At 37.5% G+C, this 27,278-nt stretch overlaps 1 protein-coding gene across 1 annotated transcript in view; it reads left to right on the plus strand.

Annotated features, from left to right (window-relative positions):
* The window catches only part of NKAIN3 (sodium/potassium transporting ATPase interacting 3), a gene marked incomplete at both ends in the record, with an annotated part of 120,528 nt that overhangs the window by 58,382 nt on the left and 34,868 nt on the right, over nt 1-27,278 (plus strand). Inside the window, one exon of the mRNA XM_083361233.1 lies at nt 2,463-2,543. Coding sequence (XP_083217359.1) covers nt 2,463-2,543 — 81 coding nt within the window. The remainder of the gene's footprint in view (nt 1-2,462; nt 2,544-27,278) is intronic.

The raw sequence follows: 27,278 nt of genomic DNA on the forward strand, positions 1-27,278 counted from the left end.
ATAACCTATTATATATATCTGTAAGCTCACAGGCAACCAATTAGCTGATATACTTTTGGGTCGGGAACAAAACTTCATTAGTTAATCAACTTGAATTTCTAAAGGGAATGCTACATAAAGGTTGTGTAATATCGATTTGTTTTCTTTTTACTGTATTTTTAAACTGATTTCATGTTTCATTTATAATTATAAACTAACAAGCTTTTTTTACATTCACATATGTATAATAGTAAAAACCTGTAGAGATAGATGGTGATTCTTGGGGAAAGAAACTAAATCTTTAGAAAGGTGAAAACACAGTACCCAGAAGATGTAAAACCAGATTATTTGGAGTTCAGCCAATCTACATATCAAGAAACAATAAGAAAGCCAACTTCATCTGACCTAAAAAAAATACCATAGAATGTTTGATAAGGCAGATTATCTCTTTGAAAAATGATTTTGGTAAATGTTGAGCCAATCGGTTCCATTTTCTATCCTGTTGCTTTGGTCCCTTGTCAGCCACAAATTTAACTGAACCAGGTAAGGATGATTGTGAGAGTATTTCTATATTTCTGAAGCTATGCCTGGCATTCTTAATGCATAACTGAAGTTTACAATACATTGTACAACTGGAGTGATGGTGCAGATGAATATGTTTTTTAATCATCTTAAAACTTCAATCACACCAGTCCTTTATCCATTAAGTTGCTGTTCCATAGAACAGCAACTTTAAGTATCAGTTATGATTTTTAAACAATTTTCCTAACAAATTTGGCAATAACACACAAGGACTGATATTTATGTAAATCAATCAATCAGAATGGAGCTGGAAGGGACATTAGAGGTCTTCTAGTCCAACTCTCTGCTCATTGTTATGGATTTTTTGCTTGTGGAATGAAAGCAGTTAATAAGAGGAAAGATTTTGAATGAAGTATTACTGAAAGGGAAAATATTTCCTCTTCCTCATTTTCTGTTTAAAATTTATAGCCAATTGAGATTAAGGTTTAGTTGCAACTTGTTAAGACATGGTTTACTTAATTGTGATTGTTGAATAAACCACAGTTGATTTCATGTAACATGCTAAATCCATTTAGATAAAATTAAACAAAACATATTATGGCTTGTCACAATGTGCAAAATCTTGCCTGAATTAAATTTTTAAAACTCAAAAAATAATTCCTTCGTCAAATGATGCATAGGTTCTATGTCATCAAATCCGAATCTGATTTGAATGTGCAGTTTGATTTGATTTTGCCGTACAATTTGTAGAAGTGAATTTGTATGTACATGCATAGAATTCTACTGAACCCTCAATAAATTTAAAAGGATTTGATTCAGGGAGAAAATCGATCTATGTAATAGCTAAAAATCAACACTGATTTGATGCCACATAATCAACATATTGAATCAATTATTCCATTCAGCCTGGTGATTGGATTGAAGCACCTTTGAATCAAAGTTTCACACAATCTGATAAGGGCAGGTCTAAATGAGATTAAAGAAATCAGAATTCCATAGTATGAATTTTATAAATGAAGACATGAAAAGAAGTTCTATTCATATTACACATAAATGTTCACCAGGGAGGAAAGAGAAGAAAAGTGACGTTGTATGCATCATAACATTATTTTGCAAAAATCTGAATTTTTATGCTAAATTAGTACAACGAATACATGAAACGTCATTTCACTGCTCTCATCGCTATAGCTAGATACCAGTGATTTTCCCCAAATATATACTTTGTTCCTATTACTTTCTTTCCTTTTTATTTTGATGCATACATACATGTGTTGTCATCAATTGAAGGTCATCAATTGATAATTTGGAGAAATTTAATTCACAACATTATTGATCAATAATTCACAACATTATTGATCACTAGCCTGATGGGGATTGGTGGGGGTTTTTATTTTTTGTATTCTTAATTTTATCTTTGGGGTTTTATAATTGTATATCAATTTGTTTTAAAATTGGGCAATCATTTAATTTCTTTTTAATATTTGTATTTTGTATTTTACTCTTGCCCTGTGAACCGCCCTGAGTCCTCAGGGAGAAGGGCGGTATAGAAATATTATTAAATTAAATTAAATTAAATTAAATTTATTTATTTATTTATTTATTTATTTGGCTTTTGGTCATTTCTTAGAGACTTAGCAAAATAAGGCTGTGGTATAATTGTTTTCAAGCATTGCAGAAATATATCGTGAGAATTAAATGCATAGTTAGGTCAATGTGTTACAATATATTGGTATCAATAGACTAATATATTAATAATCTAGCTTTCATTTAGTGTAGTTAGTGAAAGAAAAAATATTGGATTTAGAGTTGGCTGCACTTGTACAGATTTCAGAGTAGAGAATTCTTTCTGGAAACTCCCTGCTTGGTGGTTCCCAGAAGTGTACTTATATGTTTGGTTTACAGCTTCCATGCGTATAATATTTTTATCATAATCTTTTATCTGTTTTTCTTTCTTTACTTAGTACTCCATTTGGACAGCTCTCTGGGTCACATGGAATGTTTTCATTATCTGCTTTTATTTGGAAGTAGGTGGTCTATCTAAGGTAGGTTCCATATTTTGACTGAATGAAATGGAACAATGATTCTTAATTAAAAGAATTACAGGATGACTATTTTGTAAAATATATTTCATTGCGTTTTGAAAAAAATGATTATGGATCATTTGTGGATCTTTTGAATTTCTGTTTCCACAATTGCTATAGCATTATGACATGTTTTGGGGAAAACCACTAACATAAAGAGATACATCATATATAAATTTCTAAGAGCATCTTTATGTAGTAATTAGATAAACCCTACTTGTTCCAAGCCTTCAAATAATTATTTTTATGATTAGTTTCTTCTAACTTGTCATAATTCAAACATTTTGTTAGCAATAACATGGAACTCTTCCAAACAGATATTTCATATTATTTTGTTTGGCTTTCTGTTTTGCAAAAACTTTAATAATTAATTTTGGAATTGATTGAGGCTATATTGTTATTGTTTTTTTACTCTAGTTCCCAGAAGTTGTTTCAGCTTGTTAACTGTTCTGTCATCCTCTCTGTTCCGCAGCCAAAAGTAGCTCATGATAGGAATCGCCAGCTTCTAGAGCAGAAGGTTCTTGACAACCATCTTTTTCATAAAGTCTTAGTATTTAAGAACAATGTGGCCTTAATACAGATATTGAAGCAAAGTTTCCTTCTGTAGACTTTCCCACCTAATTTTTCTTAAACTGATTTAGAGTCAAGCCCATGGGAACACAGAGCAGGGGCAGCCAAGATGTTAAATGCAGATAGGCTGTTTATGACACCAATAGAAGAGAATATATGTAGCTCAAAGAGTTGAACTGTGGAGTCCTTGGTGCTATCTGTACTTGGTTGTTTGCTTGCAGACATTTTGTAACCATACTAGGTAACATCTTCAGTGCTAGAAGGGAATAGGATTTGCTCTCTTGTTTATATACAACAGCTTGTCCTGACCTAGTTTATGGGAGTTTTGTTTTTTTCTTGATAGTTCCTTAATTAGGTTGTTGTTTGATGTTTGATTGTCTGGTATTAATCTTGGTGTTAATCCCTGTTTATCTGGGTGATGATTGCTGGCAAGAAGGTGTTCTAGTCTTTTTGTTTTCTTTTTAGCATTTTGATTGCATCTTTTAAATGGTGGGTAAATGTCATTGCTTATTTCTATGTGCCTGTTGTTTGCTGATTTGTCTTAACACCAAGGTTCCAAAGCTTTCATAGTTCTGGTCAAAAAGGCCTTTGCACAAATTCATCTAGTGTGCCAGTTACTTCCAAACCATTTATGAACTTCACTGGTTGCCAGTAGGCTTCCATGTACAACTCAAGTGTATTTTTTAAATAATATTTTTATTAATTTTCTAATTTTACATTTAGGTATTTAAAAAGCAACGTGGTGGCTGGGTTAATCAATAGTTCAGTAACATACAAAAATCTTTAGTACAAATCTCAAACTACAACTTCAAATATTTCCTCTCTTTTCCCCTTAATATCTACTATCTCATATTTAAGCTAACATAGTTCTTATTATATCAACTAAATAAAAACATCATTATTACATTTATCAATAAATTTTTAGTTTATACATATCTTAATTACTTTTATATTCAATCTTTACATTCAATCAATGTCCTGTTATTGGTTTTTCCCAATTTTTAGTTTCCCATCAATATTCAAATTTAATATTTGATATTTATAATTTTCTGGTTTTAGGTAACCAAAGTTTCCTTTATCTCAATTCATAATGAAATCTAATATTCAAAATACAGGTCTTACCTATTTGGGTATAATCTTGTTCTATGTCCTAAAAGTTATCTATTTCCCTGCATCTTACATCATCTAATTAATAATACAGTATCTCCTTTAATTAATCAAAACCCATTATATATATTATCTGAATTAATCAATAAATCAAACATATTCATAATATATATATTTTTCTTTTGGGTTTAATTTTTAAGTATTAAACAAATAGCATCCTTATTTTTAACTAATTTCCAAATGTTTTAAATTTAATAATCAAAATTTCCCTTATCTCAACCTCTCCCTTTGACCCTCTAATTAGTAATATGAAATCCCTTCTGATAAATCAAAACCCCAATTTTCTTCAGCCTTATTCTGGCTTTCTTTCTTTGCCAACTAGCCTTCTACATCAACGCTTTTAAATCATTAAATAGGTCTCCCTCTATTATTATATATATTGTTTGGAATAAGAGAGACCATTTAGTTGCCTTTTTTTTGAAGGACAAGCCCATTTGTATTCCTTAAATTGTCTTCCTATTATTCCAAATTCCTATAATTGTCCTGGTATGTTTATCTTCCATTCAGTCTGTTCTTCTTCTTGCTCCTCAAATTTCTTCTGATTTATATAGAAAGTCTTTTCCATTTTCAGTGTTGTCAGTCCCTTTTCTGGATATTCCATTGACTGTATTTGTTGGTCAATTGAGTCCTCTGTCCTAGTATTTGATTGTTCCATTTCTTCTGTTACCTTCTGCATTTTTAGTTCTTTAGTTGTAGTTGGAATTTGGGTTTGTATATCTAAGCTGATATCTTGTTCTTTTCTGTAACATCTTATTTCGTCACAAGCTGAAAGGATGGTTTCATGTATTGCTTTCAACATGGAAAGAATCTTTTTCTGGTCTTCATCCATCTTCTCTTAATGGTGCGGACTTTGAAATCAGATGATGAAAATAATTTTATAGCTGGGTATGTGACCTCTATTTCACGTGTTTGCATGTAGTCTTTATAGTTAAAGTTGTTTGTCAAGTAAGATTTTATAATCCAAGGTATTTCATCGTCTCAAATAATAACCAATATTCCTCAGATAAAAAAGTAGGAAGGCAATTTCCCACATATAGCTCTAAAAATCAATAAGGGTTTACATTCATAGTTCAAGGAGGCCAGCCATGCCACCCAGAAGTTATCTTTACAGCTGAACGTCTCACAGTTGGTGTTTATCAAAGTTAAAAGAGTCTTATCTATAGTCTGGGCTTCAAGCAAAGTCTCCTTTAGACAATAACAAATTGTAATACCAAGCTTCGCCACAAGATGTCATTGATGCCACTTAAGGTTTTTTAAGTCCAATTTTTTCCCCATTTTTTTTTCTTTTTTTATAGATAAAAACAAAAGTCTTCAGTGAGAATAAGAAAACTTTTGGTCCCCATGTTTCAGAAATATATAAATCCAATTAGATTAAAGTTATTCTTTTAGTGCTTTAAGTCCCCTGGGTAGTCAGTCGCCGCTATTCTTAGAGGGCGGGATAGAAATTCCCTTCCCTCTCTCTTTACAGGGGGAAAGGTACTTTGGGCAGCTTTTACAGGAAGAGAAGAGAGAGAAGATCAGATCTCACCCAGTTTTATCTGCATTGCTTTAGAAGTGCCTGGTGGTAAGTTTGACTTCGGCTGTCTGCAGCCTAGTGATGAACCATATTGCTATGGCCGGTCTTTCCTCTGCTGGTTTGGAGGGCTGCGCTGGATCAAGCAGAAGGGCTGCTGCCCTCCTGCAATCAAGTGGGGGTCCTCTCATTGCTCATCACCCCTACAGGGCGATTTTTGACCCTTTCGAGGGTCCCCCAGCAAAATGAAACTGAACGCAGAAGACGGAGCTCTCCTCCAGCATCTGCAGTGGCCACGATGGCAAACCAGAAGTCCTACAACTCAAGTGTATTTTTATTTGAGATGATTTCACTGTGTATAGGACCATTACATGCAAGCTATCTTCAAGAGGTCAAGCTTTCCAAATCCAGCTGTGTACTCTTTGGCCCAGTCAATAGTAAAATATAGAGAGGGGCAGAGTTTTTCCATCAAGTCAATCTTGATTCCTGGACTCTGCAAGGCTCTGCAGTTTTCTTGGGAAGGCTTTTCCCAAGGCTTTTCTTGCTTTCTTCTTAGGACTGAGAGGGACTGGCTCAAAGTCAGTCAGCTGGGTTCATGTCAAAATCAAGATCTTGAACTCATATCTTCCTGGCTTCTAGCCTGATGCTTTAATCACTACACCAAACTGGTTCTCAAGAGATTCCCAATTTATTTATTTATTTATTTATTTATTTATTTAGTTATATTTATATACCGCCCTATTCCCTGAGGACTCAGGGCGGTTTACAGGGAATTAAAAATCCAAAATACAAAAATTAAGAACCAAATTAAAAAATATTAAATTAACCCTGTAGTCAGTTAAAAAGAACCCCAAATTAAAAATTCCTCCTCAGTCTGGGCCCGAGAGCTCAAAGAGCCAGGTCTTCAGGCCCCGGCGGAATGATCGGAGGTCGGGGCAGTCCTCAGCTCCACCGGCAGCTGGTTCCAGAGGGCAGGCGCTCCCACCGAGAAGGCCCTATCCCTGGGTGTCACCCGCCGGCAATCTCTCACCGGCGGAACCCTGAGCAGACCCTCCCTGTGGGAGCGCACTGGGCGAAGGGCGTTTGATGCCGGCAGCAGGTGTTCCCTCAAATAACCTGGACCCAGGCCATGTAGGGCTTTATAGGTGATAACCAGCACCTTGAATTTCACCCGGAGGGCAACCGGAAGCCAATGCAGCTCGCGGAGTAGAGGTGTTACATGGGAGTATCGGGAAACCCCCATTACAACTCGCGCGGCCGCATTCTGCACCAGTTGAAGCCTCCGAGTGGTCTTCAAGGGCAGCCCCATGTAGAGAGCGTTACAGTAGTCCAAACGGGAGGTCACAAGCGCATGAGTGACTGTGCGTAGGGCGTCTCGGTCCAGATAGGGACGCAACTGGCGCACCAGGCGAACCTGTGCAAAAGCCCCCCTGGTCACGGCTCCTATGTGATCTTCAAAATTGAGCCGTGAGTCCAGGAGGACGCCCAAGTTGCGAGCCCTATCAACGGGGGGTAACACCTCACCCCCCATCATTAGGGGTGGAATAACATGGTTAACCCGAGACGCCGATATGCACAGCCACTCAGTCTTGGCGGGATTGAGACAAAGCCTGTTTCTCCCCATCCAGACCTGAACCGCCTCCAGGCACCGGGACATCACGGAGAGGGCATCACTGGGTTGGTTCGGGGTGGAAAGAAAAAGTTGGGTATCATCAGCATACTGGTGATACCCCACCCCAAAACCACGAATGATCTCGCCCAGCGGCTTCATGTAGATGTTGAACAGGAGAGGTGAGAGAACCGACCCCTGAGGAACTCCACAAATGAGAGACCTCGGGGCGGATCTCTGCCCTCCTGTCAACACCGACTGCGAGCGGCCCCGGAGGTAGGAGGAGAACCACCGTAGAACGGTGCCTCCCACTCCCAACCCCCTGAGACGCCGCAGCAGGATACCATGGTCGATGGTATCAAAAGCCGCTGAGAGATCTAATAGGACCAGGACAGAGGAGCAACCCCTGTCCCTAGCCCTCCAGAGATCATTCACCAGTGCGACCAATGCCGTCTCCGTGCTGTGTCCGGGCCTGAAGCCCGATTGGTACGGGTCCAGATAATCAGTTTCCTCCAGGAACAGAGGGAGCTGATGCGCCACCACACTCTCAACAACCTTCGCCAGAAAGCGAAGGTTGGAGACTGGACGATAGTTGTTTAAAACAGCCGGGTCCAAAGCAGGCTTCTTGAGGAGGGGTCTCACCACCGCCTCCTTCAGGGCGGCAGGGAAGACACCCTCCTTCAAAGAAGCAGTTATTACTGCATGGAACCAGCCTCGTGTTCCCTCCCGAGCCGCATAAGCTAGCCAGGAGGGGCACGGATCCAACAAACAGGTGGTGGAGCTCAGTCTCCCCATGATCCTGTCCACATCATCAGGGGAAACAGGGTCGAACTCAGTCCAGATAACATGCTCAAGACCGCCTGATTCCTCCACATCAGACTCTGCCCAGTCAGAGTCCAGGCCGGTCCGGATCCGAGCGATTTTGTCCGCCAGATGATGACTAAACTCCTCGGCTCGTCCCTGCAAGGGATCCTCTCTCACCTCCTGGTTAAGGAGGGAGTGAGTCACCCTAAACAGGGCGGCCGGGCGATTATCTGCGGATGCGACAAGGGCGGCAAAGTAGTTAGACTTCGCCGTCCTTATCGCCGCAAGATAAGACCTTATAAAGGTTCTTAACTGCAATCGGTCGGATTCGGATCGGCTGGATCTCCAACCGCTCTCTAGACCTCGTCTCCGACGCTTCATCTCCCGGAGCTCCACAGAGAACCATGGGGCCCAACGGGATCTGCGCCGAGTCAGAGGTCGCATGGGTACAACGCAGTCGAGTGCCCTGGTGGCAGCTGTTTCCCAGGCCTCCACCAGAGCATCGACTGGGCTGTGGGTAAGGGTGATAGGTATCGGCCCAAGCGCCCTCTGGAACCGGTCCGGGTCCATTAGGCGCCTGGGGCGGAACCACCTGGTCGGTTCCGCCGCCCAGCGGCGGGGGATGGCATGACGGAAAACCAGCCTCAGGAGGTAATGATCTGACCATGACAGAGGGGTGATGGATGGAGAACCCCCTCCCAGATCATCCAACCACTGTCCAGACAGGAACACCAGGTCAAGAGTATGATCCCCCTCGTGAGTAGGGCCCTCAATAACCTGGGTCAGGCCCATGGCTGTCATGGAAGCCATGAACTCCCGAGCTAACTCCGACGACCCCCCCAGTGATGGCAGGTTGAAGTCACCCAGGACTATAAGCCTGGGGAACTCCACCGCCAACCCTGAGAGGGTGTCGAGCAGCTCAGGCAGGGCTGTTGCCACACAGCTGGGCGCCAGGTATGTGAGCAACAAGCCCAACTGAACCCGAGGACCACATCTCAAGAGGAGGGATTCACTCCCGGCCATCTGGACAATGGTGGCCTCCCGGGGACACAAGGTCTCCCGAATAACCACTGCCACCCCACCACCCCTGCCCTGAGCCCGTGGCTGGTGCAGCACCCGGAAACCTGGTGGGCATAACTCGGTGAGAGGCACCCCTCCCTCCGAACCCAACCAAGTTTCCGTGATGCACGCTAGATCCGCACATTCCTCCTCGATCAGATCACGGATGAGGGGAGCTTTGTTAACTACGGATCTAGCGTTAAAATAGACCAACCTGAGCTCAGGGGCCTGATCACCCTCATCCCCGGGTAAGAGGGTGCTAACTGGAGGGTCGGAGCGCGCCACCGCTCGGAGATAGCGGGGGCGCGATCCCAGATGTTGATATGGCCCTCCGCGCAAACACCTGCTGCCATTCCCTATCGCCGTGGGGATTTGAAGCCCCACCCCCACATTCCCAGAACCAGCAGCCACCTCCCCAGACCCCGTCCCGTCAAGACCTCTAACAGGACCAGACTGAGTGCCGGTTAAAGATTCCCTCCCTACCCCCCCCTCCCCCTCCCTAACTTCTTAAAATAACCGGCTAAAAATTTTATCAGGGGCCTCTTAGCATGTCTTAACTCGAGGCCCCTATCTAAGCCCAGCCACCTCTCGGAATCCCAAAGCTTGGGATCGTCATTAAGGGGAGCATGGAAACAGGCGACAGGTCACGCCCATGAGGCAGGAACTGCCCTAAGGGCATACAAGTCCGCTCTGGAATAATGATAAATCATACTGCGCTGGGATAGTCTTTTAGGGCAGATGTTATGAATATGTCCAAGGATCGCTCAGTGATGGTGTATAGATGGTAAACAAGTCCAGTAGGCATATCTCCTAATCTGCAAAGCCATCTCAGCTCTCACCTGAGATGGAAATCCAGGGGACAGCCTCAGTCGTCCTCTCACTCCGGCTGAGGAGTCCAATCAGGAGCAGAGAGAGAAAGGGAATCCTGAGCCAGGGCCACCCCAACTGGTCTCTCACACCAGTGAGGTGGCCGCTGACCAGTCCAAAACCGTCCTCCCACCACGGTCCGGTCCCGGCCACACTGGACTATCAATAGGAGGGATCTTAACTCCCATCAGGCATGGAGCTAGCCAAATGCCTGCCTGTCAACAGGGAAAGTAAGAACAGGCAGGCCAGGCCTCTGTCGATCCTCGCATCTCCAGCCAGCACCACCAGTCCGGGAGGGGGAAGAACAAAAGCATTCTTTCCCAACGCCCGTCCGCCAGTCCAGGCAATCTTCCAACGGCGGAGAGAGGCAATCCCAGCCGATGTAGTAAGTCCGGGAATTCGCCAACATGTCCGCCGAGGCCGATGACCAGGCCCACCGTCTGCAGCCACCATCCGGGAGGAGAAAAAGACTCCGCGCCGCCAAAAACGGCGCCCGCCAGCTGATGATTGTAAAAAGATCTCTGACCGGTGGGATCGTCGCCGCTGCCCCTCCGACAAGCAGAGGGTATTCACGGCGAGCAAGCAGAAGAGGGAAGGCAGGGCAAGGCGTCCCGGACTTCTCGGCGTCATAGCGGAGAACAGCAGGTCGGCAGGCAGGCAGATTCTCAAACGCCGCTAGTGCAAATTTAAAATGCTCCGAAGAATTAGGTACATATTTTCATACGTGGTGGTCCTGTAGCAAGTCACAAAGATTTTGGCAAATGATTTGGACATGGCTAAAAGAAATATTAAGACAAGAAGTTGAGTTTAGTCCAGAATTTTTCCTATTGGGCATAACAAAAGAGAAATATCCAAAAGAAGAGTTGTATCTGATGACTCATATTATTACAGCAGCAAGAATGTCATTTGCCCAGAATTGGAAAAGGAGTGAAATTCCAGTAGAAAACGAGGTAATAAGGAAAATTTGGGAATGCGCAGAAATGGATAAATTAACTTTGGAAATTAAAAATAAAGATCAATCAGGTTACTACAAAATTTGGAATAAATTTTATTTTTGGCAGGAACAAAAGGAAGGTCTCTATTAGAATTTATAGATTGGTTGATTGCTTTAAGTATTGTATTATATATAATCGATATGTATCTTAAGTGTACTTTATGTTTATATATACATATATGAATATTGTAGACAAGAAGGTATGTCAGTCCGTTTGTACCGTGTCCAATGTTTTCAATAATAAATTTAATAAAATATTTTTTTAAAAAAGAGATTCCCAATTTAATACTCTATTTACAGTCTTTTTATTTGATGAATGTTATAACCATTACCCACAATCATCAAGTGGGGTCATGCCATCAGTTGAAATTGATATTTATTCTTTCCTTTTAAAGTTTTTCCTCTATTTTATACCAAGAAAGAGAACTGATTGTAATCTCAAAGTATTATAAGGATGCATTGGGAAAATTAAAGAAAATTTCTAGCACCTCAGTGATCCTCTGTTTGTCTGTTGTGTCACCCTTTGCTTTATTATTAGGATAATTTTTTAAAGTTAAATGGTGAAAAGGAGAGAGGATCTGGATTAGTTAACTTAGTTAGCTAATCTTTTGACTGAGGTAATACAAGTCTAATATGTTACACACTTGTTTGTAAGTACATACGTACTATACATAAATTTATTCAAGTAAGCATATAAAGGGGGAGGGCAAGGGAATCACTTAGTTCCATTAATAGAGTAGTTCTGTCTGTCTGGAAAAGTATTGACAGATGCCCAAGTTAATTAAATTTAGATGCCCATTAATTTGTTAATTAAATTTAGAAATAAGCAGTGATGCTGATATTGGCTTTAACATAATTTGGAAAGGGAAATTAAGTATTAATGTTGATGTATTACATTGGACAACATTAAAAATGAATGCACAAATACATACATTTTTATCTTCTTGCTTCAGTTTAAAATTATGGTACATCTTTATGAGATTGCATATGAAAATTTATAAAATACATGTTTCCTGCAGCTTCTGTTCTAATTTTCATAACAAGGTATATCACTTTGTAATTTTTCTCCCCCCCCCCCCCGATCTTCTCTAAGTAATACGAAAGGACTCCAAAAGTAAAGTGAAGATCTGTGTTGGAAAATGTGTGTGTATTTTCAGTTTAGTTTATTCCCCGAACATTGATATAGTCAATCCCTGAATCCAGATCAGGAGAAGTACACATGTCAGTTAGCAAAACATATAGCTTAATGTTTATTTAAAGTTAACTAGCAAAAGGGAACAAAAGGAGAGAGAGAGAAAGGGAGGGAGGGAGAGACAGAAAGAGAGAGAGAGAGAGAGAATAAAAATTAAAGAAGACGACTTCATATCTTCATATTATGACAGAGAATGAGGTGACTGGATAGATCACTGAAGCAGTAGGCATGAGCTTAAATGGACTCCAGAAGATGGTAGAGGACAGGAAGGCCTGGAGGAACGTTGTCCATGGGGTCGCGATGAGTTGCAACTTGGGCAACTAACAACAACAACATATATTGAAAAGGCAGAACCATCCAGAAACTCTGAAAATAGTACTGAGGATATTTGGCATGGGCAGTCTTAAAAGGAGTGGCTTTTGGTTATTCCAGCTTTAATCTTTTTCTGGACATAACTGCAGTAGAAAGGAAGTAAGACAGGTTAATCCTTCCTCTAGTCAACAGAACTGATTGTGATACATGCATTTCATTGAAAGAAAATGTAAAAACTGTGTAACTTCAACTTGTGGAATATAAAGGCACAATTTACATATGTTAAGTCCAAATGGAATTGAAATTAGAGCAAGAGTAAATGCTGCTGAGCATGGCATTTCTATGATGTGCTTTGCTAACACATAGTAATTTTATTGATTACAGTGCTGTAGCTAAATGCAGTGCAAAGCATGAACTAAAACAATGATTGATACAGGAATATAATATGATCAGTATTATAAAATATATGAAATATATTTAAATAAATGTATGTATTTCAATTAAAATACTATTTGATTTTACTTCAAATAGTCCAATTCTGAGCACGCTGTGACTGTATTCCAAGGGAAAAATGAGAAAAGGCCATTTATAAAAATTGCTGCTTGCTATGATAGATCCAGAGGCAAGTTCATTGCTCTTCCCAAGTACCTTTTAGATCAGTTACATTTTTTGCAAATATATTCTGTCACAATAGGACTCAGTAATTGCAACTTTAAATATTCTCAGTTGATTCCATGCTATCAAAATTTGTGTCATTTCTTAGGGACCACATAGATAATGCTTATATGATAGTATAATACATTTTTTAAACTCTCTTGTATCAATTAATAATTTGTTTTATTTCTTCCCTAATGATTTTTTTCTCCTTTATAACTGCAATTTCAGTAAAAATCCAATATAGGATGTTCTAAAAACTGTCGGTATGATGGCATGGTGAAAATCGGTAGAGTTAGTGATCCTTGAAACAGTTAAAGGTTTTTCATTTGTTGGCTGCCATGTTAATTTGATCTTTATAAAGAGGACAAAAAGAGATTTTAGTCTAGTGTGAAAGGAAGACTCTGGATTTCAGAAATCAATGATTCTGATAATTGCCTAAGTGTTGAATGATGTGCATGAATAATGTAAGAACAGTTTGTGTCAATGAGCAAAAGTCTAGTCAAACTATCCTTGCAGTGTGTCACATTGTCAATTGCCAGCAATTTCCGGTGTTTTCAAAAACCAGCAGCAGCAATTTACAGGAAGATGAGAGATGTTATCATACAGTATCTGACATTTTCTTCATTTAAACTATCGTTATGGAAAGCTGCTAACTCAGATCTGGAGTTTTAGTGTATATACAAAATTTAGTGGAATATTTTTTAAAGCTGGGCTTCATCTCTATGTAGTGATTGTTAAAAGCTCAGCACAAACATTGAAGTATGTGTGCGTAAAGATTTCCATTTTCAAGGAGTATTATGTACAATTGTCTTTGTTATTTGCACAATGTGATGGTGTATGCTGACATTTTATACCACATTAATGTATTATTTAAATATCACCACTCAAAAAGACTTGCCAAAAGTTTGATGGTAAATGTTTCTGACAAGTTGGAAGAAAGTAATATAGTGAGAATTTATTTTATTATCCTTCTAGGGCTAATGTTTATTGTTCATTTAAAAATTTAGTGGGAATCCTTTTTGATAATGTAGGTCATCCTTCATGATAAATCAAAATAGTTTTACACATATATCTGCGTTAAAAACAGAATTAAAATAGATCTAAATACATGTGGACTTATCTATAGTCATTTGCCAACATTCTAAACCATTGCTCCATAGGATTTAAAAAACATTATTTGATTGTCCACGAATGCTTAGAAGAAACTCATCAATGTGATTCTTCCTATCATTATGCAATAATGATTTATGAGTATCAATAATTATATAAAGATGCCAAAAGTCTAACAAAACATTTTTACATTGTATTTCTACAATTGGATATATCAAACGTTTTTCCTAGTTCCCTCCTTCCTTGCCTCTGCCATTAGTACATTTTGAAAAATGTCAAGATTTGTATCATTTTTCCTGACTGTGGGGAACATTTATCATCAGAGCTGATAAAGAATGGCCTTTATAGACTTTCTGCCAAATGGGAAGGGGCCTTTGTTGATAAAATTAATCATTAATGGAACTGGAAACTAGACCTTCCCAGCCATAGATGCCATCTTCAATTTACCATCTGTTTTGGGGAATGTGAAGAAAAGTCATGATCATACTTGTTATTATATTGCACGGATCCATCTATATTGCACACCGCACAACCAGAATTATAAACATAGCTAATATTTGAGGCATGTGTTCTATCTATAGAATTGATTTAAAAGAACTTTCAATGACTTTAAATAACGTGCACATTGTTCTTTGGAATTAGACACCTCAACACTTAGAGAGATGTCACCATTAAGAAAACCAGATTGGTTTAGTTTGGTTTTTACTTCCAAAAAGGTAAAGTTGTTCACATAGGAAACTGCATTATTGTATATCAGATCACTGGCCCATAAAGCTCAGTGTTGTCAATAGCTGGCAAGGATTTTCCAAGATTTCAGTCAGAACACTTTTCCACTGACCTGGGAGTTTGGCATACAAAGCATGTTCTTTGCTACTTAGGATCTTTTCCAAAAGCAGCCATCTTTTGGCATCTTAAAAACTACAAATTATGCTGGCATAATTTTTTCTCTCCATTACTCAGTTGAATTGTTGAGGAATAAAAATAAAACATCTGTTGTCTCCCTTTTATATCTAAATAAGTAGCAAAAAACATGGGTCCTTTGATACAGATGCTGAATTTACCCAGAGAGAGAGGGGTGGGTGGGGAGAGAAGTACTTTCATGCTGTCTTATGATTGTTCTTCCTATTATAGTCCTCAAAATGTTAAGGTCTTCCCCTCATAAGCTAACAGTACATCCAACAGACCAACCAGCTAGGACCACACATTTATATAGTGGTGGTGAAGCAGGAAGCAAGGAGAAAGGTCAGCCATCTGCTTAGTTTATGAAGCCCAATGTGATGATGAAAAGGTAGCTCAGTGTCTTGAACACAGAGTGGGGAGAGACAAGTTGGTGGAATGTGGTGAATGTTCCTGTAGTGGCCAGCCTCTTAACCTGCAGCTCCAGCATTCATGCTATAAAATTGTCTTCACAGAGATAAAGCTTGGGCTGAATTAATTAAACTGAGCTAATGAAAGTTAATTGGCTTCTATTCTACAGAATGGCTATTGATCTTTATTGATGCTATAGAAAGCTGTAGGTGCTATAGAATAGACATTGTGTTGATCAGTGCAAAGTTGTACAAAATTGGTTGCAGATAGCTTGAATATATTGTGACATTATACTCATTATTTTTCATGTTTCAATATTAAATTTAAAATCCTTTTCAGAGATCACTTAGTTCTGTCCTAAAAGTGTCCCAGGTTTCTGGTTGGATGCCTATCACCCAGAAGGCATTGTGCAAATAATTGGTCTGTCCCTACTCGAAGTTTTATTATGGTAGAAAAAAATACTGCACTGGAAAAATAGTGGAAAAACAGGAGAATTATGAATGAAAAATTGATATCTTGCCTTTCATGCATTTCCATTACTGAGGTCCCAGTAAAAACTTTCCAAGATACATTTTACTACTACAATTTGAGAACCATGATATAATCTACTTAATTTGTTTTAACTGCATAATGAAATATGAAATGTCAACTCTTTTTGACAATTGGAACATTACAGTATGTTTTTCAGTTTATTTGATTTCCAGTAAATTTGACAATTCATCCAAATGTTGAAATTGGGAAAATTTGCTTTCAATAAGAAATTATCCCTTTAATCCTTTCTTATTGAATATAACATGTATTTTGATTGCATGTTGTCAGATTGCATGCTCTCGAAACCTTCATTCAAGGTTTTGAGAAAATGAAATAAATACACTATCAAAAATTCTGTGTTCAATATATTGTGACTAAGCCAAATAGATTTCTTATACTTTTAGAAGTATTCATGTGTTGGAAATAAAATAATGTTATCAATAACAGCTACATAGCCTAGGGATGCTGACTTGCCTTTTGAGATGGCATATATTGTTTATTGTTGTGATCCTGATTATCTTTTTTGTAATCTGTTTCCTAAGCAAACTGAGAGACAAATAAAAGGTGAGAAAAACTCTCTGCATGTTTGCATATGTATTAAAACACTGTAAATATTAACAAATTTTAGCTATTTAAAAATACTTTGAAAGAACTAAAAAATATTCTGATTCATTTTCAAGGCAATTAGTTGTTAATATGTTTGGGTTTTTTATTTGTATGTACAGAATGCTCCACATACACAAAATAATAGAGAGTCCCTTAAACTAAAATCAAATGCAAACATGAAATATAAAATATAATTAAACCACCAATAACAAATGACATTAGTATAATAGAGTATGTTTTAAGTTTAAAATAAGTTTAAATTTAAAATAAGTTTAAATTTAAAAATTTTGGAAAATGAAACAAAATAGCCTTCAAAATGCCAGAAACGATCTCAAACTAAGTGCAAGGTGAGCTTCACAGTGATATCTCCAAAATACACTGGCTTTTAATAGTTAAAACACTAAACCTATTCAACAGAAGAAGAAAGTCTCAAAAGATATGTAACATAAACCTTGAGATGCATATTACTATACACTATGGAATAGGTGATGTGTATTCCAGAGCAATATAATATCAGCACCTCTGTGTGACTGAATTCAAAAATTTATACATGAATAATATTACTTAGACAACACAACAATCACAAATAGAAGTAACTTTTTGATATTTCCAGGTTTCCACCCCTGGTGAAATGTTACAGAATGCAGGTAGGGATGAGGCACTTAATGTTCATGTTTTAAAGTGTACGTCCTGGAATTTCCTCTTAGGGGAATGTGGGAAGTTCTAATAGGCACCAGGGTAGGTTCAAGAAGCACTTAAAACTGCTAGAAGAAAGTATCATTGATTTCTTATTTTGAAAACACAACATTTAATTGTTCTGCTACTTTTTTTTCATCCTTAGGAACAAAATATATGTAGATGTTTGGTAGACAAAATAAGAGCCTACAGAAATTTGACAGGTTTATATTAATTGAACTGCAAATAGTTTTTGGCTTGTAAAATATTTGGGAAAATAAATTGAGAATTCACTTAACTCAATTTATTAATTAGAGATGGATTATGTACAGTATATATGTACATGCTAGAACTCATGTGCTGCCCCAAACCTTGACTTTAGGAAGCTTATAGTATAGTATTGTGCAAGGTAATATAATGAAAGAAGATTAAAATAGCAGACCCAAAAAGGAAAAAAAATCATCAAACAAAATGTAATCATCTTACCAATATAATTCCCATAGTGATATGACAAATTTTAGGTGGCATAAAATCTTCCTCTGGCATTACATCCTACTGTTGAATGGTTAAATTTTATACACTCTGGTCATGCAAAAAAGTTGTTCAATCGATAACACAAATTCCAAATTTGTATAAGGACAATAGTTTTATTATGAGACTTGGAAGCAATGCAATTGTGCAAATATTTGAGAGCTCCACTTCGTTTGATCAGGAAAAATATTACAGTGTACACCATGGCTATAGGAAGGAGATGAAGGGAAGTGAGAAAGATCTTTCTGGTGCACTGGAAAGCAGTTATCAATGCAAATAGGCAGTCTTATGAAGAAGTCTCCACTGTTCTGACTTGGCAACAGCAACTTCTTATGCTCAAAGCTGGAACCAGCTTTCTGTTTTCCTATAGTACTATGAGTAGATTTAGTAATGTTTGATTTAATTTTTTCACATTTGTTTAAATCTGTGTTTCTTAACTTTGGCAACTTTAAACTGTGTAGAATCCAACTCCCAGTATTCCTCAGCCAGCATGCTGATTGGTGAATTCTGGAATTGAAGGCCACTTGTCTTAAATTTGCTAAGGTTTTGAGGAAGGTTTAAATATCCATGAGTTCTTTATATTTTTCAGGTTAAAAATAAGTAGCCCACTGCACTCTAAAATGGAAATAGTAATTCACAACCCAATTCATTCAAAAAATGATTGGAAAATGATCCAGACAATTTTTCATTTTTAGCTCATTGGGGAATTTAGCCTTAGTTATCTTTATGTCCCAAAGAAATAGTTGGGGAAGTAACCAAGAACCCAACCCTCATAGAGAACATAAAGTAATTTTTAAAAGCTCCAATGATCTGTACCACAGCATTAAATTTAAAGTTATAGTTACAATCATGTTATCTGAAAAACCGCTTATAAGAGGGTCTTGTGTTAAATGTCCAAACCGATTACTGGAACTGTCTCCTCTGTCCTTCCATGTTAATATAATGGAAACATTGTTCCCGTGTTAACAGATAAGAAATATCATTGGGTTTGTCAAAGTTGCATTAACTAAGTTTATAGGAAATAGTAATGAGAGGCAAAAGAAGTCATTAACCTGACTACAGAATAGAACAAGAAGAATTTTAGAAGTTTCTGTACATCATCAGTCTCGTAAGTAAATCTAAGGGGTGGAAGTGGGATTTGCGGGAGGAATAAGGGATCTGTTATTCATGCAAATTTATAACAAAATCAAAATGAAAACAATTAGAAAAACTGAACTAGGAATAGGTTAGGAGAATGGAACCTGCTCTTTTGTATTCCATAGATACGTTGTTATACAGCATCCTGTATTTAACACATGAGAGAGAGAAATGCTTTATTTGACACAAATCAGTTTTAAGGTATAAATATGGACTGATTCAGAAAAATGGAACTTTTTTAGTATTATCGGAAAGAGCACAGTGTGCCTATACACATTGCCTTTCCCCACACACTTATATTTAATATCCTAAAGTTTAGGACCTAAATCCTACCCCAGAGGATGTTCTCTTTTCTGAACACAATAATGAGTGCTGAAACTGAAATAACAGAGTTTCCTTCAAAGCTCCCCCGCCTCCCCCCCCGTGATACTACATTCTCTTCTTTCCTTCCCACTCTTAAAGACTTTTGTTAATTATTTAATAATGGAATGTCTTGAGAGCTTGACATTTCTGTACTAATAGTTTGTATAATCAGCTTTAAAATTTACTCAGTGATATTATCATGATTGCTACTTTTAAAAATAATATGTTCCTACCTGGTCTTTAGAATCAAGAAAATTGCTGTGATGCAAGTCATCTATAACACTTTCAAGTACTACTTCTGAAAGCATTTAATCTTCTTTTCTTAAAGGTGCTTCAGGTCTTTGCAGGGGTGCATGCATATTACTTGCTGCAAATTCTTGAACTAAGCATGTCTTTTCCTAAAGTTGTGCTGAAGCATAATTATCGAAGCCAGGAAAAGAGATAGCTACTTTAAGCAGATGCAGGCTTAAGGTTTGTGAATAATGGGAAGCTCAAGCATAGTAATTAAACCTCCATAGGGGCCTGAGGTTATAAACCAGCTCTTCTGGTATGAAATATGTTAAAATTTTATTTGTCTGGTTTTTTTATTTTTATTTTTTATTTTAATTCCATTTATATCCCACCCTTCTCCGAAGACTCAGGGCGGCTTACAAGCTGGAGTTCATAAGAAATCTAAGAGACTCTTTGCAATTCTTTACATTTCTATTCCAGAAGATACACTGATCTGCAGGAGACATCAATGTTTTCCAACTTCTATTTTTTTTTTTTACAATAGTGATAACAACATCTTCTCATCAATTAGACTGCAGAAATCAAGAAATCATTTAGGAGATGATAAAGACTCTAAGCATCAAAGGATTTTTTGAGTATTTTTGACAGGTTTTTCTAGCTTCTTGAGCAGATACAATTTTGTATCCAAATTTAAATTTTCTCCTGATAAATAAAAAGTAAATTTCATTTGCTCAATCTCAAGTCTAGAATATTTGCAAGACAAGGTTGATATCAAATATAAACATGCAGAGATATATGTTGAGGTTTTCCTGAATATTTTAAAAGGTTTATTTTAAATATCTTTGTTTTAGGGACCCATGATACAAGCCTTTATTTTTCTGATGCAACCAGGCTTTAGAACAAGGGTCCAACCCCCAAGGTTGATGGTGTTAGAGTGTCCAAAGTATCAATGTTGTTATTGTTATGGTTGGTTAAATAGTCAAGATGCCAGATGTTTAGATTGAATTTGGCATTTTGATCCACCAATCAAATCATTCTCAAGGAACTAAAAAAGATTATTATTACATTAACATTCCAAGGTTATTCTAGGATTCTTAGTTGTATGTTAGCTGCAGAGACAGAAAAGGAAAGCCAGTATTTAATAGGCAATAAAGCAGTGGAAAGAATAATGAATGGTTTAAATGGGAAAACACTTTTCAGTTAATATACTTTGCTAGCCAAACTAAACAGAATATTAACAAAATCTTATGACTTATACATTTGTAACAAAAACAAGCAACAGTGAAAACAATAATATTTAGATCACGAAAGAGAAAGTAATAAATGTAAAATTTAAATATTCAAAAACCAAATAATTTTTAAAAAGGAATTTGTATCAATATTGGGTGGTATTGGGTGAGACCTAGCAATTTTTATAGATATCTAGTTGAGTAATAGCATTTTAGTATTTCATACATGCATGAAACACGGCTACTGTAAGTTCCAAGAAACACACAGGTATTTCACAAAAAACAGTTCACAGATCACATGAAGTGTTAATACCACTTTACAATGCCTTGGTAAGGCCACACTTGGAATACTGCATCCAATTTTGGTCACCATGATGTGAAAAAGATGTTGAGACTTTAGAAAGAGTACAGAGAAGAGCAACAAAGATGATTAGGGGACTGGAGGCCAAAACATATAAGGAATGGTTGCTGGAATTATTATTATTATTGTTGTTGTTTATTGTGAAACATGAAATAGCCCATATTCTATTTTAAAAGCTGCTTCTATTTTTTGAATTGTGCATTTTATTGGCATTGCGCTACTTTAGGATCAGTAGTAACAGAAGATGGTGAGATGTAGAAAGTGACTCTAAATTAATATAATTTTGCCATGTTATATTATGTAGCATATCATTAAGTTCCATGCAGATTATCAAAATCAAAAAACCAAGACCTACTAGATTGTATTATTATTATTATTATTATTATTATTATTATTATTATTATTATTATTATTATTTCAGTTTATATACCGCCCTACTGCCGAAGGACTCAGGGTGGTTTACAAGGCAAAATTTAAAAACGATACAATATAAAACTAAAATTAAATTAAATTAAGTCTAGCCCCAAAAAATTAAAATCACAATTTATTGAGGTATTTATAATGCTAGTTCAGAATAAACACAGAATCCTGGAAATTATCAAAGGAATTCCTCTTCTTCATAATAGTAAGTTAATCAAGGTAGCATCTCTTTGAAAGTTATGAAGTCTTCTGCTCAGGCTTCTTTCCACCTGGTCTAAGTTGCCATTTGTGAAACAAACTGTTAAATTCACTGTTTTTCAAACATGGCAACTTCAAAATGTGTGAACTTCAACTTCCACAATTACCCAAGCCAGCATGCGTGTTAATTGATTCAACCTCTGTCTCTTTATTGTTAATGTCTTTTCTCTCTTTGGTTTCTCTTCCAGCCTCCCGTCAATATTTCATATATAAAATTGAATAACATAATTATTAAGAAGTAATAACAGAAAGCAATTTAGACTCCATGAAATTGAGTGTTAATAAATGATTGAATGACAGTAACTGTCATAGAAAAAATAGCTTGGAAATGGCAATACTAAATCACAGTTAAGCCACTAATATAAAGTTAATTATGTGCTGCATACAGAGTTCTGTATAAAATAGACTTCTTGACAATAGAGAATACCGTATGAGATGTTCACAGCAAAGTTTTCTGAAAGACTCTATCCAGAACTGCTTTGATGTCCTTCTGGCAGCAAAAAAAGAACTATTAGTAGAAGAAATTCCACTTCTCTTACAGCTGTCACTCAACTTCCTGATTCAAAAGATTAGAAACATGAGGCCATGTAAAAGGAAGAAAAGGAATATTATATTTATCTTAGTCCAAAGACTGAAAAGTGAAACATTTCCCCTATAGAAAAAGTAGATATTAATTCAGAAAATAAGACTTGTTGGCATCTGAATTTGAAGTTTTTGAGTCTAGACTGCCAACTGTAGCTTCTGCCCCTAGTGGTATGATACAAGAATTCACCCAGTATGAGCCCCTGGAAAAATTCAAATGGTTTTAAGCCTTTAGGACAGTGGCTCCCAACCTTTTTTATACCCCGCACCCCTAGAACGCTTCTGATATATTCACGCATCCCGTACAAAGGTTCAAAATAAATTATGCAACAAATTATGCATATACACTATAATTTTGGAAACCCAAGTTTTCGCACCCCCTAGAATATTGTCTCTCAGCCCTAGGGGGTGCAAGCAACCCCGTTTAGGAACCCCTGCTTTAGGAGGAGGAATGTTTAAAATAGGAAAGTCAGCTCTGGCTACTAGAATTAGTAAGGCTTCAACCTAGTCAAAGCTCATAATCAAAACTATAAGGGGTACTGCCACCATTAGCCTCAATTGGCTGTTCTCACCACTTCTGGGCCAAAGTAAATTAGGAATCCCTATATATGATACCATATGTAAGGCATTGAATGTATCCCTACATATTTTTCCCCCTTCAGTATGTTTTCTGGAATAGAGGATTTGGGGATTGACAGACTTGTCTCTGGAGGGCAGCAATGACTTCTTCAAAAACTGAGAAGCTGAGCAATTGGTGGTAGCCTGGAGCTGAACTCTTTGGGATACAGTTGCAAAAAAAAGTATGTGAACCCTTTGGGATTATGTGGAGTTTTGCATGAATTGGCCATAAAATGCACTCTAAACGTCATGTAAGTCACAACAATAGAAAAACACAGTCTGCTTAAAATGATACTACACAAACATTAGCTGTTGTCATGTTTTAATTGAACATAAGATGGAAACATTCACAGTGCAGGGTGGAAAAAGTATGTGAACCTTTGGACTTAATAACTGGTTTACCCTCCTTTGGCAGCAATAACCTCAACCAAGCGTTTCCTGTAGTTGCAGATCAGACCTGCACAACAATCTGGAGTAATTTTGGACCACTCCTCTTCACAAAACTGTTTCAGTGGAGCAATATTCTTGGGATGTCTGTTGTGAATCGCTGTGTTAAAATCATGCCACAGCATTTCAATTGGGTTGAGGTCAGGACTCTGACTGGGCCACTCCAGAAGGCGTATTCTGTTCTGTTGAAGCCATTGTTTTGTTGAATTACTTGTATGCTTTGGGTCATTGTCCTGTTGCATCACCCATCCTTTGCGGAGCTTCAGTTGGCAGACAGATGGTCATACATTTTCCTGCAAAATCAATTTTGGTTTAATCTGTCCACAGTATATTTTGCCAGTAGTGCTGTGGAACATCCAGGTGCTCTTTTGCAAACTTCAAACGTGCTGCAATATTTTTTTTGGACAGCAATGGCTTCCTCCGTGGTGTCTTCCCATGTACTCCATTCTTATTTAATGTTTTGTAGATGTGTCAACAAAAATGTTAGCATGTGCCAGAGATTTCTGTAGGTCTTTAGCTGACACTCTAGGATTCTTCTTTACCTCATTAAGCATTATGCGCTGTGCTCTTGCAGTCATTTTTACAGGACAACCACGTTTAGGGAGAGTAGCAACAGTGCTAAACTTTCTCCATTTGTAGACAGTCTGTCTTACCGTGGACGCATGAACATCAAGGCTTTTGGTGATACTTTTGTAACCCTTTCCAGCTTCATGCAAGTCAACAATTCTTGATCGTAGGTCTTCTGAGAGCTCTTTTCTGCAAGGCATGGTTCACATCAGACAGTGCTTCTTGAGACCAGTAAACCCAAAACAGGTGTGTGTTTTTAAAGGGAAGGACGGCTGTCAGCAACACATCCAATATCATCACACTGATTGGAGTCAAGGTTGGCTCACTCCTGGCTCCAATTAGCTCTTGGAGAAGTCATTAGGCTAGGGGTTGACATACTTTTTCCACCCTGCACTGTGAATGTTTCCATCTTATGTTCAATTAAAACATGACAACAGCTAATGTTTGTGTAGTATTATTTTAAGCAGACTGTGTTTTTCTATTGTGACTTACATGACGTTTAGAGCACATTTTATGGCCAATTCATGCAAAACTCCACGTAATCCCAAAGGGTTCACATACTTTTTCTTGCAACTGTAGATGGTCAGCTGGGCCAAGACGCAGAGGTCACCTGACATGAGTTCCTGGAGAAAATAAGACCATTTAAGGGTCTAGTACTTCTTTGTCCTCCCCATGTTTATTTTTCATATTTAGACCGCTACTCAAAGGTCAGGTTTTTTAGCCCCATAACAAATTGACACCCTGATCTGTGATAATGCCAAATGAGATCTTATGTTGTACGTCTTTACCTGTTAATAAGTTAGAGCTGTACATTATACATAATGTATAATGCAGATACAAATTATGGATAATTTCAATAAAAGGCTTCTTACATTGATGATCAGGAAAATGAAAATAGCCTGATATATAGATTTTTAATCACTGCTCTTCAATAAATTTGGACACTTGCCGTTATTATACTCTATTACATTATTGATTTGAGGATGAAAGCTCTCAATATGAAAATAGGTAAGGTGATATTTTTTTTAAAAAAACCTATTTGTTGTCAGTTTACACTTATATTAACTGTCAGTTAAACATTTGTGTTTAATAAGTGCTTTCTTAATCTTCATCATCCACATCCAGATATTGCAAAATAAAGACTTTGTTGGTTCTCTTATAAGATTCAGGCTGTATACACTATTGCATTAATTATGCATCATCTTCATTTTGTTCTGTAGCAGAAATTCCTATTAAAAGAGCTGTTCCTTTGTTTCTTTGCAGTATCTTAAGTGAGCCTTTGAACTGATTTTAAGACCCTCCAGTAGCTATAATCTCAGTATGTTTTTTTTTCCATTAAATCTGCATTTGAATACCTCTTTTTTTTACTTCCCACAGCACCTGGCAAAAAGAAGAAATAAAAGAAAAGAGACTATATTTGCAATTTAATTTCCCAGGGGACAAATGGGTTTTTCAGAACAACTTTGATATATTTGTCTTTTCTTTCTTTTTGGGGGGGAGAGCAGAGGGAAGGAAAGGTTAATCATTAGTTTAATTCCTCTTGCCATTCTGTGTTCCTATTTGCATGATAAAAGAGTATCACATCTTTTTATAAGTCCCATTTTGAAGTCTGGATTATTTAACAAAATTCCAAGGAGCAAACTAGGAATAATTTTTTAAAAAAAAAAATCTAAAAAATAAATTAACATAATCTTTTAAGACATCATTTTAAGGTACCCTATTATTACCTTTTGAAAATACAGGAATAATCTGGCTTGAATGTTTTTATATAAATTGTTTCAGTGTGGTTCTGTAATTTCTTTCTTAATGAAATTACTTCAAGTGCTGAACTTTTTGGTGTACAAAGCTGGTATTATTTATGAGACCAATGTTTAGTATAATCACCAATATGACTTAAGCAGTGGAAAAATTTATTGCTTAAACTTAAACTTTTGAAATGTAAAATAAAGGGCATATTATTTTGCCTTTCTTCTGACAATATTTATGCATTACAACAGATAAGTGCTCCTTATTTGTCCCCCTATTTCAGCGGCATTCATTAACTCAGTGATTTTCAATCTAAGCAACTAAGATCTGCGTACTTGATTTCAAAATGGTCATTTTCAGTATCAGTTTCCTTCACTTTATTTACAAGAAAAAAATGGATGTTTATGTGAGTTTGTCTCTTATGTGTGTTGTGCTTTTCCTTGCCCACTCTCTCTATATCAGAGATCGGATCCGGCCCGCGAAGTGGTTTCACGTGGCCCGCGAAGCCATCCTGGAAACAGTGAGGGAAAGGCCCCCACTGCCTTGGCCCTGGCCCAGAGACCCTCCTTCTGCCAGAGACCCTCAGATCTGTCCCACTCCTGCCCAGGCCCCCATAGGCACCCTTCATGCGAATGTAGTAGAGCTGGCCACGCCCACCCAGTAGGCCACGCCCACCTTGGCCATACCCACCCAGCCCCTTGAGGGCAACCGCAATGCTGATGCGGCACTCGATGAAATTGAGTTTGACACCCCTTCTCTATATGTATATACAAGATCAGGTTTTCTACCCTATTCTTAAAATATTCACAACTGTTGAAAACATTTTAAGTATAGTGTTTAATTTTTATTACTTTTAACAACTAGCTGTGATTTGAATTTTTTTTCCTAATCAGCTGTTTTGGTTCAACTGTTAATGGCAAAGATGAAGGATTCACGCAGATGCATCTGAGTTGGCAGTGACACTGAGTTTTCCTGCTAGTTTTCTAATGACAGAAATAGGCTGGGCTAATGGTTCTTGTTCATAGAAAATCCCCTATATACCCTTGATGTCCATATGTAATACAGGGTCTATTCTGCTGTTTTGTGCTTGCTGATGGAGTACTAAGTGCAGGTAAGCTTACTGTCACTGCCAACTCAGATGCCTCTGTGTGAATGCTCCATCCAGATAGAGGGTCCTTCAGCAAATGCAGCAAGCATGCAGCTGGCGACACTATCAAGATGGGTGCACCATT

Source organism: Vipera ursinii (genome assembly GCF_947247035.1).
Source record: "Vipera ursinii genome assembly, chromosome: 3".
In the NCBI taxonomy this organism is placed as follows: Eukaryota; Metazoa; Chordata; class Lepidosauria; order Squamata; family Viperidae; genus Vipera; species Vipera ursinii.